The sequence below is a fragment of the Stegastes partitus genome, unplaced genomic scaffold, assembly GCF_000690725.1.
Source record: "Stegastes partitus isolate 25-593 unplaced genomic scaffold, Stegastes_partitus-1.0.2 Scaffold125, whole genome shotgun sequence".
In the NCBI taxonomy this organism is placed as follows: Eukaryota; Metazoa; Chordata; class Actinopteri; family Pomacentridae; genus Stegastes; species Stegastes partitus.
The window spans coordinates 577,348-591,589 of NW_007577856.1; the positions used below are offsets into that span (position 1 = coordinate 577,348).

Sequence of the window (14,242 nt, forward strand, 5' to 3'; positions counted from 1 at the left end):
AATGTTTGGTTATAGAGAAAGCACGCTGCTATAATAGCCCACTGAAGTCAAACACGCAGAGACACAAGTAGATACAGTACACAAACATTCACAGAGGCACCTGTCACACTGTCGCCTGAAGGGCTCTGCGGTAAATGTTGATATCCTGGGATGTTGTGGATTTCCAAAGTTGCTTTGTTAAAGTTTTTCCAAAAACTAAGTTTTTTCCCTCCCACTGCTTACATTTCAATCACATGAACATGCACAACGCTAGCATACTAAATCTGCATACACACACACACACACCTCCCGGACTCGAAAGTGAACCAGGTGGAGTCACGACCGTATCTGCGTAGGGAGCTGAGAGGCCACATGACGAGTTTGAGGCGAGCGTTGTGAATGTCCCACAGGTAGATGTTTTCATGGGTGATCTGCATGGTGCACTCCCCGTAGATGTCCAGGTTGGGGGTGGGCATCAGGTACACGTTGAAGCGTTCTGAAAGAATTCACAGTACACTTATTGAGATTTGAGAAACTACTGTTAAATACTGTTAAAGTGAGTATAGACCTCTTCTTACATCCAACATTAAATGAGTGGTTCATCAAAAACTAATTCTCTCTGTGGAACTTAGCATTGCAGATAGTTTTGAAATGTTGAGGTGCATTGTTCCTCTATTCTACGATGGCTTTATATATTGTGCTCAAAACCTTTAAATTATATTCGAAGAGTTCATTTGCAAAAACAGCCAACTCCACAAACCTTCAGAAAACCCACTTTCCCATCGTCTACCTGAGACAATATCAATATTAATCTTAAATTATCTCTATTTTTGTCATGTCATTTCTACTGAGTCAAATCCACTCTACTTCAGTTTGATTGATATTATCTCAAGCAAACAACAAAAAAATACGTTTTCTGAAAATCTACAAAGATGGAGTTATCTGTTTATGCAAATGAACTCTTCATTTGCGGAGAGTAAATAGATGGATGAAAAGCCACATCAAGGCAATAGATTGGGGTGTCACTTTGCTTCCCAATAATTTATGCTTTTTTATGTTTTCCCTTTTCTTCAGTGTTTTATAGCTTTTTTGTGCTGTTTAGAAGGTCAGAAAACCCAAAGTTGAGTTACTCTTCCCCCTGCAGCTCCTCACCTGCCTGAAACACCTCATTTAAAATCCTGGCTTTTCTTTCGTTGCTTATTTATGTCACCACACATTTGCATAATGCCTGCCCAGCAGCTAGTTTGGCTCGTCCTCAAACAAAGAATGGGCAGCTTCCTCGCAGTCTGCCATTATTTCCTCACTAGAACTCATTCTCCTAGGGGTGCATAAGTATACTCAGAGATCTGGGCTTATGGTACATTTTTGAACATTTCTTCGCTTTTGTCAGAGCAGCTGACCAATCAGAGCAGACGGGAGGGGGTTCTTAAAGAGGCAGGAGCCGAAACGGAGCTTAAAAATAAAGTATTTTAGACACAGGATGAGAAGAGATGCTGTGCGAGCAAAGTATGAGAAAAATAATGTGCTTTTAAGCACTAAAGTATGTAAACATATTCTAATAGATGACTAAAAATAAAATGCTAAACCTCTAAATGTGCGTGATGTGGGCTCTTTACAAGGCACTGGCACTTCATGCCTACGCGCTCTGATCAAGCCATGGATTATTTTTCACTCTCTGCTATGCAAATTGCTGATATTGACTGTTAGAGGGATGGAAAGGTTCGATTTTTTTTTTTTAGCCTGGGAGCAATGTAACACACGGTTACTAAAATACTGCAAGAGTATTTATATAAAATAGGTCAGTCTGTGTCAATTCAGGCAAGGAGATGTGATGCTCCACCATCTCAGACTTTGTTCAGCGTTTACTTTGTAATATCGGACCCCAAAGATAAGTTCTGTATAAAAATATGGTTGAATTTTGAAAATGTTTCTATATATATCTTTTGTGGACCTAGGAATTTTTTTCCTGTTTCACTTGTTTCGTTGTTGTAGCCGTGATTTGTTTTTGTGTTGAGAGATGAATCGGTTTCTCTGTTCAGTGTATAGGAGTATTACGTAAGGTAAAATAAGCCTTTTATTTTGTTAAATTTCAACAAAAGGACAGCATGGAAGCAACTTGGAACTTTGCACATATAATGAAAACATATAGACCCCTATGCAGACTGGGTTTTGTGGATCTAAAAATGTGTCCTTATCACCAGTTCTGCATGTCAACATATCAAAAACAAAAACTGGAACCTTGGCTTGCCATTCTTGCCACATCATATTCTACTGATGTTAGAGGCCTCAAAAGTTGCTGAAATGTAGAGCAAGGCTGTTTTTTCTTGTTGTTGTTGTTGTTGTTGTTAGGAAGTATAGATACATCCATATATACACACTTTAAAAAAACTTTCTGGGGCTTCAATACCACCCTTGTTTGAAAGTCTTGCTCTTCTTTCCATTTTCAAGGCCACTTCCTTGTGTTTTTTTTTTTTTTTTAGGGTGAAAATACAAAAACCGGTGGGTCTCAAAACAAAATTCCAAACTTAGTTTTGGGTTCCAAATAACAAATAAGCCAACTCTGAACAAAGTCTGACACTACACACAAATATCACACTCGCTCACTCACTGTCTCACTATGTTGGTTTGTATTTTGTTTGTCCGATCGGTACTCCACTTAACCACGGCTCACTTTAAACGTAAAATTAATTTTCCAACCTATATAGTAAAAGTAGAGTAAAACAGCCCAGATAAAAGGTATTTTAAACAGTCCTTTATCTGACATCAGCTACAATGGGCCCATCTAGGCATCCAGTGAGCTGTACTGGGATCAAGGAGCCAAATCTGCCGGTTCACATTAAACTATCTCTCTGAGGCAGATAAAGAGAGCCAGAGAGACGGAGAGAGAGAGAGTTCTCCATAATCTAAATGAGTTCTCACTAATTACGCTTAATGATTCAAAATAAGCCTCGTGTCTGGAGTGGATAGAAAATGGCAATGTCATGGTGTGGCGTATTTTTAGGGACAGTGAAAATGAACTCTGATCTAATTATCGGCCCCTGCTGTTTGGGGAGGGCTACTAATTGAAATTGCAGGCTAAAGCCTTTTGTTTCATCCACTCAAAGAGGCGGCAGAAAGGGAGTAGTTCAGTTTGTCCCTGTAACACACTGCTGAAACCTTTTGTACGAACACCAAACAGCAGCCGCAAAAAAAGAGGAGAGAGGAACTGTGTTGTTACAGTTCAATTGGTTCACCTTAGTGCAGTCAAAAAAAAAAAAACTTGTGCATTGATATTTTAAATAAATGAAGCCGAGTTATGTCGAGGAGCACAATTTCACTTTACAGCCGCAGTGAAATGAAATGGGTTGAAATGATGGCAGATTCTTTTCAATTACTCGCCCTTTTACAACTTTAAACTGCTCCCTTTTTTTTTTTTTTTTTTTTGCCTGTTGCCTTTTCGATTTCCTCCGCGAGTTTACAAATTACACAGAGAATGAGCTCGACTGTGATAGCAGAGCCCTGTTGTCTCCCCTCTTTTCCATTTCTATTTCCTGTGAGTGGAATATCTGGGGAGGCACATTTATTTCACATGGCTTTAGGAGCCATAATCTCATCCATCTCTATGACAAGCTTCATTATGAGGGAAGCCAGTGATGCACAGCACTTCTCATTAGGCCTGGAACAGAGCCCCGGCCACAGCCTGTGACCTATGTACACACACACAAAGGTTTCCTGCAACACACACATCCCAACTTTACTTCTGAAGCCGAAGCATCATGTGCTAATGTAACTAAAGACTGTAACAGGGGACTTGGAATCAGATATTGACAGAAAATGGCCCTTATTAGCCAGGCTTAATTGGACAGTGGCTGTTCCACTCCTCTAACCCTCTGAGGTCTCAGTTGCTTTAACACATACAGGCCCATACTGCAACAGCTAAGTTCTCGGTGGCGGGCTGAGTGAGAGAGATTGACCCTGAATGGCTGTCTGTGTTAGCAGGGACTAATTGGGCACTCACCGTTCTGCTCCCGCTGCACTCCTGCTGCTAACAGGTCTGGCTCTCCCAGGCTGATGTCGTTGAGACGGCTGCCCAGGCACTCCACGCACAGCAGCTTACACCATTCCTCTGCATCCAGCTCTGCACACAGCCACATAGCGGCACAGCGGTAAGGCATGTCCAGCATCAAACACACTCACACACACACCTCCTCCACACCCGACACTGCATCCATAATAAAACATACCCTCCAGATTATACGACCACAACTGCACTGCTGTTAGTGTGTTTACACATTTGTATGCACATAAATTGCCCGAGGAATTTTCAGAATAAAACGTTGCATGTGCGGGACATGAGTACAGCTAACGGTTGCTGGGATGGGGCAGGGGGAGGAGGAGGAGGAGGAGGAGGCAAATCAATCTGATCGATTTGCTGCAGATTAAAAGAGGCAGCGCGTTCAGCAACATCCAACGACAAATGAAGACTGGGTTTCTCCTCCCTCCTTTGCCAACGCTCGGCTCAAAGGCCCTACAATGCAAGTGGCTCTCCAAGAACAATATGGCCGGGGTCACATCTGAAACCAGCGATCATCTATTCAGGCAATCAATAAGCTATTTTCCAAATTGAATAAGGCCTTTATCTCATTAATTGGAAAGGAAATGTATGCATGAAGCAAGATAATATTTCAAGAGAATGAGTGGGAGAAATAATAGCTTTGGGAAATGCATTTTTTTTTTTTTTTTCCGCTTTCCTGCCGATGTGAAGATCAGTGCTACTCTCATGTGTCTTTGCTAAATAGGAAGCCACAGCTGGCAGCTGCTTGTCTTGGTTCAGAACAAGACTGGGGGGGAAAAAAAACGCTAGCCTGACTTTGCCCACAGGTAAAAACATTCAACACTTTTATCTCATTTGTTTTATTGAGCTTCGGAGCTGCTGGTAGGTGGTTTATCTTCACCTTTGGACCGAGCCAGGATAGATGTTTCTCCCCCTCTTTGTGGTAAAACAAGACCCATTTGGAAGCCTCCCCCAAACCACAATGTTGGTCCATCATTAACAATAATAGGGGAAGCAACTGATAAAACAGGATCCAAGCTTAATTTCAGCAAAATAAAGGTCAGCATAGTAGGAAGCATCAGCAAACTCTGTATTTTTCTTACATAAATTATCTTTATTCAATTTATTTTCACTCCATAGTTTTCCTCCCTTGTCATCCCCGTCCTTCTTGCCCACCGCAGTTTGAAAACCACAATGCTAAGCCAAGTTAACTGTACATCATATTTAGCCAACAAAGCCCACCTACCAGCACCAATTAAAGCCCACTGACTAACATGTTGCATCTTGTTCGTTTAATCTGCGCAAAAACCGAAGTAGAGAAACAACCTGTTGAGGTTTTTTACAAGGAGTTGTGTGCAGGACTGTCGCTTGGCTGGATGTGGTAACTTTTTGGAGTCGTGTAACCAGCTGAGCAAACCGGCTTCAAATTGAATGTACAAACACAAGAGTGGTATCGACCTTCTTAGAGACCTCTGAGCAAGAAAGTAGGTAAGTGCTCCTGTAAGGATTTATTCGAATAGTAGTTTTGAGAAATTCTGGTCTAAGTCGGTAATTATGACAATTATTGACTCTTTGTGAAGCAACAATCTGGGTTTTTAGCAATTGAGCTCTGTGGGAAGTTATGTCTGCTATGCATGACAGCTGGCATTTAAAGAAGAGGGGCATTCATTGTAAAACTGATTTTTTCGTAATTGGGGGCTAAGTGGAGACAAAGGATTTCGTGAATCAAATCTGAAAGTCTGTGTGGCAGTCTGTTATTTGTGAATACCAATTTTCCTTCCTGTTAAGTCAGAAAAAAATACTGTTTACAAGGCAGAAGATTTCCAATTGTCTTATGTGAGCTTTTGGTGAAAGTCACTGAAGTGCGAAATGAGGCAAGCTCCTCAGTTGTTTATCTTTGTGAAGCTCCCTGGCCCTGGGGAACTCTGGGATATGTAACTACGGCCACTCATGTGTGCAGAGACACATGTGGATGTGTGGGTATGTTTCTGTGTTAATCAAAAATCATCGTACGCTTGTGTAACGTGTGCGCGGACAGGTGTTCTCACCTCGAGCTATCTTGCGTAATCGCCGACACACTAAGACAACCTGTTTATCCGATCAACTCTGACAAACATCGTGGATGGGACAGTTCTACAGTACTTTGCGGGGTGAAGGAAAGGTCTGCTGCCGCCTGAAGCGTTTCATTCACACACATGAGAAAGCAGAAATACAGATACACGCATGCATTCAGAGGCAGCAGCAGCTCTGCACTTTAGCTCCTACCTCCTGCCTCCCCAGATTCAGCTTTTCTCATTCAGAGTTACTATGCCCTTTAAGTGCCCCTTAACTCCCACACTTTTTAAGGCCACCGAGTGGAAAATCGGCTAAACAAACACTTGATCAGCACAGAGGCAGCCTGGCTACTCCGTGTGCCATGCGTGAAGACATATGGCGGGGGGGGATGTTTCTGGATGTGAGTGTATAGAGGTGTAGGAGTGTGAGGAGGCAAAAAAAAAAGATGAAGCTGGAGAGAGAGAGAGAGAGCGCACATTTGAGAATCCAGTCAAGATTCTTTGTCTTTCCTTTATTGGCACACTAATATAATAAATACATATCCAGTTGCATTTATATTTTCACAGACCCGATTCAGCTGCAGAATTTAAGGAGTTGACACACTTGATCGTGTTCTAACCAAAACCTCCGGGTCACACTCTCATCTCTCTTTGCGTGTATATTTGTCAGATGTACCCAAAGCTGTCAAAAATGTGAGATTGTTCTTCCTTTGTTTCATTTCTTGTTTCTTTGACAGCACGCTCAAGAACATGCTTGCGTGGAGGTCTCAGAAGGTGACTTTAAAAATAAAATATCAGGAGATCTTCGTGATGCCTGATTACCTCTTTTTTTATTATCAGAAAACAGTCAAAACTTTTTTTTGTCGCATTTGAACAGACATCTTCATCTGTACTCCCACTGTAGTGGAAAGGCCAGATTGGAATCTAATATAGGTGTGCTATTATGCAACCTCACTCAGCTGGTAATATCAGCTCTGGAATACATTTTTAATATAATCACATAATGCTTTAAAAAGCAGAAAAGCAGAAAAAAAAGACCAATTTTTATAACAATTTCCCTCTTGGACCTTAAGGAGTTTAAAAAAGTAACTGAAAATCACATTTAAAAATCACTCTTATTGTGTATTTCTTCTACACTCACTGGGAAGTGAAGTAGTGAAGTTTTTAAGAAGCGAAGGACAACGGGATTCTGGTGGGCACGGGATGATGCGGACATCCGTACGGTGACGTGAGAGGAATGAGAGGGAGGAAGAGTGAGTGATCATGGGAAACAGAGCAGGAGGGAGTTCACCGCCGTAAGCTCAATAATCCCCATCTTTCCAGCTCATGTGCAGACACATGCACACCTGCAAGGCTGGAGTTAAGACTGAGATGTTCCTTCTTGTCAGTTAGCAGCAGCAGGTTACATTGAGGTGAATCCACTTCATCCAGCTACTGTCTTTCTCCACATCCAGCTTTGCACTTAAAGACACCTCAGCCGAGCAGATGATGGGCCTCTTTGGTTTCCTATCCACGTATTAGAAGCAATCTCTCTTGTTACAGTCCATAATTGGGTTGAAACACGCCACAAATTATGCCCAATATCTATTTTCATACCTGCGCTATGAAAATCAATATTTCGGAACAGACCCACCCACTTCTTAATATGGCGGCAAATGAGCATCACTTGGCTAAGCTCCAATTCTCCACCGCATCCTTCACCTCCCTCTTTCTGTTTCTCTTTCGGCCTCTCACTTCTGATTCTTCCTCCATCTCTGTGCAAGCCTTTCAAAAACCACACCTCCAGTTTTCATCTATCAACATAGACGCATGTCTAAAGGAGCGTAAAAAAGAAACAAAAAAACAATAAAAAGAGCCACTTGTAATCAAAGCCTTCCTTGCTCCAGTGTGGCTGAAATAGGCTAATTTGAATTTATGCACGGAGGAAATGGCTCTTACCTGATTCACAGGCAAATGTCTTCGACGTGTCGTCACAGAAGATGATCGCCACAGCATGCTTTTTTGTCTCCCGTGGCATCCGGGTAACGTTCTTGATGTTATGGAGCTCAGTGATCTAAAGAGGAAGGAGAGAGTGGCAGCAGCACATTACCTCAAATGAACACAGCCGCCAGCAGCAATAGCAGCAGCAAGGCTTAATTGCCATCTTGCACAGCTTTGCTGAAAGTGCAATAGTAGTTAGAGGCTTAGCATATAGAGTAGAGTCACAGAGAAAACGGGGCTTGATCTTAGGGGACAAATAAATAATAGTAGTTATTCTGCTGATTGCAAAAAGCGGCTTGAAACGGTAAGAAATCATCCACAGTGTCAGCTTGTTGCAGCATGACGCCTGCCGCAGTGTAATGTAAGTTATTCATTTTAAAAGCACCCTGGTAATTAATGTGACCAGATGCTCACACTGTATACACTGTACATCCATTGTTGGGAGTGCATCTCCTTGAAGCTGCTCCTCCAGTCAATAGGAAGGAGCGCGATCATAAGCATCTAAATCACTTTACCAGGAGATTGATCGTGCATGGGGGGAAAAAAAAAAAAGGAGAGAAGATTACATTTAATTGAATATCATCCGCATTTACAGGCCATTTTGTTCAACAGTCGTCTCTCTGTTCACTCTGCCTGGTAGATAAGGCCCATTACATTATTGTAGTCCATTGTGTGCTAACTGTGGGCCCTTTGCCAGGCTGTTGCGAATGAATTAGCTGGGCTCACTGCCCGTATAGTAAAGCTTGACTGTTAAAGGTTAAAAGACCAGACCTTACGACACACACAGCATATGTGGACTACAGATTTTTTTTCATTCAATAGCGTTACATGTTATGAATTTCCCCTCGACACGCAAGTTCAAGAAGTGTGTCAACAGCAACGCAAAGAAAGAAAAAAAAAAAAGATGAAAAATGCAGCAGAGGCTATAATATTGAAAGATAGCAGATATTTTTCATTTGTTATTCCTTATCGCCCTAAAAGATGGTATCTAAATATTTCATATGAGATACAGTATGTATTTGTCCTCAGGCAGGCGATTCATACATATAACTGACACAAAGTAGCTAAGCTTCAATAGTGGGAATTTCTGAGCCATGACTTCCACCAGCCTCTCATCTCTTTTCTCTGTTTGTGTTTAGTGTGTAACTGTGCATGTTCTCGCCTTTGGTGTTTTTTGTGTATGTGTGTGTGTGTGTGAGGGGAGAGATTTGGGTGCATCCCAGCCTAAGGCGCCAGAGTCCGAGCAAAGTGAATCATTTGTGATGAGACCTATTCCTCATCTCGCCTCCTATTCTTTCTCCTCTTTATTCTTGTTTATTCAAAGGTGCAAGTTTAACCTTATGCGAAGACTGAGAGCTTACAGCCAGGCTTGCAGCTCGCTGACATGCTGCCTTTGCTTGCAAACGTGCTCACAATGACAGTGTTAATATGCTGATGTTAAGCTGATATAACGTTCACCATGTTCACTTTTTACATTTAGCCTGTCTGCTAATTAGCACGGCACACAAAGGGTAGGAGATGCAATTACCGTAATTTCCGGACTATAAGCCACCACTTTTTTCACACACTTTGAACACTGCGGCTTAAACAATGATGCGGCTAATTTATGGATTTTTACAATTTTTATGAATTTGCCTCAACACAAAAGTGACATTGAGCGTGACAATGAAAGAGAGACTGAGGAAGTGTGTGACGAAGTAATTCTGAGGCTGTTCAATTCCAACACTGAAGAAGACGACTTTAGTGGTTTTAGTGAGCAGGAAGAAGATGAAGATAGTGATCAATGACTTTTCCTGCTAGGCTACTGTATTTTTTATTTTTTTAACCAGCTGTGCTACAGGCACTGTTAGAAAAAAAGCATTTACGGTACATATTTGTGTATGTTACCGGGATGTATTTAACTAAAAGTTGAAAAAATCTTTCTGTGTAAATATTTCATGTTACAACGTGGACACCTGCAGCTTATAGACAAGTGCAGCCTGTATATGTACACGCTTTTTTTTTCTTTTTAAAGTTAGTGGGTGCTGCTTATATTCAGGTGCGCTCAATAGTCCGAAAATTACAGTAGCTTTAGAATGCAAGTTCATTTTTAATTTTGCAAATTAGATGATGATGCACAATGGAAACTGAACTGATTACAATATCTCCAGCCAGGGGCACAACTTAATGGACCAACTTTTATCCAATAGTTGTTGACATGCCACTAAAAGCCAAAAACGCCAACCTCCTAGAGGAAAACAGAGGAGATCACCACCTGTTCCATCAGTTGGCTTCATCCTCTAGGGGCTATAAATGTCTTTGCAAAATTGCAAGACAATCTATCCACAACTTGTTAAGATATTTCACTTTAGAACAAAGTGGTGGAACAACCAGCGGCACCAGTGCGGCTCAAATCAACCACTGCACTTCCATGTGTACAAGCTCTGTTTAGGCATTTAAATACGGCTCCATCTTTCCACATTATACCCTCCTCTGTCAGGAGCTCAGGAGAGCTCGAGGAATGTAGCACAGAGAAAAACAAATTCTCAGGGAGCTAAGGATATTGCTAAAAATATTCAGGGGGCTGAATTTTCACTGTGTGGGCCAGCGCTCCTCAGAAAAGAGAAAGCTGCACAAGGAGAGGGGGAGAAAAAAAGTGGGAGAGAGAAAGAGGAAATGGAGAGAGAAAGAAAAAAAAAGAGCCAAAAAAAGCCAATCCTCTTTGTGTTGATTGTGTAAATCAGCCACCAGTGCAGCCTATTTCCCCCCAAAGCACTGCAGCGTTGAATGAAGCCCTCAGACGGGACCTTTCTTGATCTTTGTGGCGATGCATTACCAGGTGCACTGGTGCATGTGTGCACTCATCGCTCACTCCAGCACTGGGTGTATGAGACGCCTCTGGGAGGGGGGTTATAGCCACACAGGACGCCCCATGTGACAGCATGATGTAGTAGGCAGAAAGACGCTTCATTCACAATACATGTCTGATACTGTAGCAGCAAGAGGCGCCAACAAAGTGGATCAAAACACCTACCCAGAATGCATTCTTGGAAGTTGAGGAATCTAGAAAGAAAAATGCAAATTTTCCACCGGAGATGACTCCTCAACTTGACTCATAATCACAAGGTAGTAGAAAGAGCTCTAAATCATGTCTCAAACTATAGCCAAGGAAGAAACCTGATGTCACAGTCCCCTATTATCTGCTGTTATCTCCCCTCATTACGATAAAACACTGTTCACGGTGCTACTCCTTTAACATCATCTCTACTCACCATGATAATGAGCCATAATTGGAGTATTTCAAAGGGCTTAAGAGGCAGAGAGAGAGATATTATACTCCGGATTATTACTTTCAAAAGGGAGGAAAAGGCCCCAGAGGACAAGATAAAGTTGCAGAATGTGTCTTAATAGATCCTTAACTCCATCATCTGTGGCCAATGGGCAGAACTTTTTTTATGTGAAGATGAAAACAAGGCTCTTATCTGGCGCTTGAAACCGCTTAGTGCTTAATTATATCATTTATTCCATAGGTTCAATATTCTTTCTCTTTTAGTGGAGAGTAGAAAACGCCCTGTGAGTAACTCCAACAATAAGGAGTACATTTTAAGAAATCATAGTGAAAAAAATCAATTTATATCACATTTTTTGCTTCTGTATTTTGAAGAAAACACATCTTAGGGCTAAAAACAACTGTTGGCTTCTCATTTTTTAGCGTGTGACCACTGGTGTCAGATTTTATCAAGTGAAGCTAATTAATTCCACCAGTTGGCCAAATTGGAAAATGGTAGTCTTGGCTGTTTTCTGGTAATTGTGCTCTGCATGTCGATGTTGGTAGCATTTAGACTCGGCCAGAGGCTGCTCCCCGGAGAGTGACGAACCGGCTTTAATCTCCTTTTGGTATTCAAGAAGACAAAGAGTGGACAGACAATCTTTAAGACTCAAGTTCCTCTGAGGACCACAGTGGCTTGCTCGTATGGTTTTTTAATAGATCGGTCAGATTATAATAGACTTGAGCACTGTGAAATGGAAATGGTTTTCTGATGAGAGCGTTACACAAAAGGTCAGGGCGTTACCAAATCGTTACGAATCATACTTTGGCGATTATGAATATTGATTTCTACTTTCATGGAGATGTGGTCACTGCATGCCGCATTATCTTGATCGACCAATGAGACGACTGGTATCGGCATTCTTAGACCTCGCCGCTCACAACGAAAATGTCCGTTTGAACATTGGGCTTGCTGAAGCATGGCTTGTACAGAACACAAAATCAAATATCAATTAAGCTGCATAGAGCTCCAAACACTACAATCTTCATATACACTTTGTTTTTACTAGCTCTTAGCACTTTGTAAGTAAATACCTTGCAATATATTGTTTAGAGCTAAATCTATTACTTTTTTTGTGATCGATTAATCTATTGATTCCTTTCTTGACGAGTTGTTTGCTCCATAACATGTAATGGAATAATCAGAAAGACCAAAGGAGAAATTTAGCTCTAGCCAACAGTCCAAAATTCTGTTCCTGATCATAAAAGAAAAGTTAAAACATCCTCACACCTCAGAACTGGATTATTTGTTTTGATTGTTATTGCACATCCTAAAAATCGTTGGCTCCAGCTTCTCAAACGTGAATATTTGCCACTTTTCTTATTTTTCCAAATAGTAAATTAAAGTTTTAGGGTTTTCTGACTGTTAGCCAAAAAAAATAAGACATAACTTTGGGCTGTTAGAAAGTGTGATGGACTTCGTCACCCTACAGGTAGATTAATTGATTAGTTTGGAAAGTAATTGACAGATTAATTAATAATGAGAGACATACCCCTTGCGTATTATGGAAATAGCTACTGATTGATTTACTTCTGCTCATCATACAATTGACTCATTGTTTTATTTTCCAAAACAGATAATAGATTAAACAGCGAATGAAAAAAGAATGAAGTTAACGTTGTGCTCCAGTCATTTGTTTACCTTGTGGAAGCTCCTGAAGTAAGCTGCCTTCTCATCTGGGTACTTCTCTAACCGTCTGGGTCCTTTACTGGAGGCCTTCTTGAACACCAGCCAACACCTCCGGAAGATCTGACAACAGAGAACGATGGCAGCCCCGTTAGAGAAACACAACTCCTCCGGATCGAAGAAATGCATTATGGTAACTGGAGATATAAACTACAGCAGAGCACGAGCTGACTGTCCAGAGAGGTCGACCTGAGTAACCACACAATAAGAGGCCAGGAGACATCAGCCGGACATGAACAGGACTGAAAAATCGACTATTTCTCCCATATCAAAACAAACGGAGCCCCCTTCCTCAAATCCAAGTGCACTATTAACTACCAAAACCCACCTCAGCAAAATTTCCAAACATCACAGCATACAAACTAGGATAGCAACTGTGTATACGTTCTATTAATCAAAACATAGATTGACCTCAGGGCTCATTCGTGTAGTTTATTATTGGAAAGCGCTGACATAAAGTCAATAATACGGATCCTTACACTGATTAAATACTTAAACACACTGATTTCTAAGGGATGTCATTTTATCTACATATAAGGAGCATAATCCAAGGACCACACGCAAGACTTGAAAGACTTAAAAGACATGAATCAAAAATCTCTACAAGTATATTTTTGGAAAAGATCTCATTCAAACCTCATTATACATGAATATGGATAGATATGTCTATGATAGCTGATTGTGCAATATCAAAGGCATCGCATCTGCTTACATTAAAGAACCCGTTGTTCTCAGTTCTCAGACAAATGACGTTGACGAGGAGACACGCTGGACTAATTAGTTGTGTGTTTATGTTAAAATGAGTAGGATTCTTATGAAGTGTCACAAGGCATTTGCACAACATTTTGAATGACTTCACAGGCCCGTGCAAAAGTGGGCTACAACAGACAGACTCAAACAGATTTGCTCAAATAGCTGTATTGTTACAAGTGATGGATTTACACAGACATATCAAATACAGTCATATGACCATAATTAAAAATCTACCTCCTAAAATATATAAGAGCACTTTTAAATCAATCAAGCAATATTTAAATATGTGTTTTAAAAAAAAACAACACACAGTTGCAGTTTAAAATCACAATGTTTTGTTGTTGAGTGAATTTATTTTCTTAGAAGCTTCTACATGAACAAAAACATGAAAAAAGTCCAAACCACTGAAGTAAATCTAATTGGAGCAATTTAATTTTAGCTTAAAAACT

At 40.9% G+C, this 14,242-nt stretch overlaps 1 protein-coding gene across 1 annotated transcript in view; it reads right to left on the reverse strand.

The window, feature by feature from the left end:
* The window catches only part of dok6 (docking protein 6), a 49,962-nt gene that overhangs the window by 12,371 nt on the left and 23,349 nt on the right, over nucleotides 1-14,242 (reverse strand). Inside the window, exons 2-5 of the mRNA XM_008278509.1 lie at nucleotides 12,996-13,103; nucleotides 8,005-8,119; nucleotides 3,977-4,096; nucleotides 286-475 (exon numbers count right to left, since the gene is read on the reverse strand). Of these exons, the coding sequence (XP_008276731.1) occupies nucleotides 286-475; nucleotides 3,977-4,096; nucleotides 8,005-8,119; nucleotides 12,996-13,103 (533 nt within the window). The remainder of the gene's footprint in view (nucleotides 1-285; nucleotides 476-3,976; nucleotides 4,097-8,004; nucleotides 8,120-12,995; nucleotides 13,104-14,242) is intronic.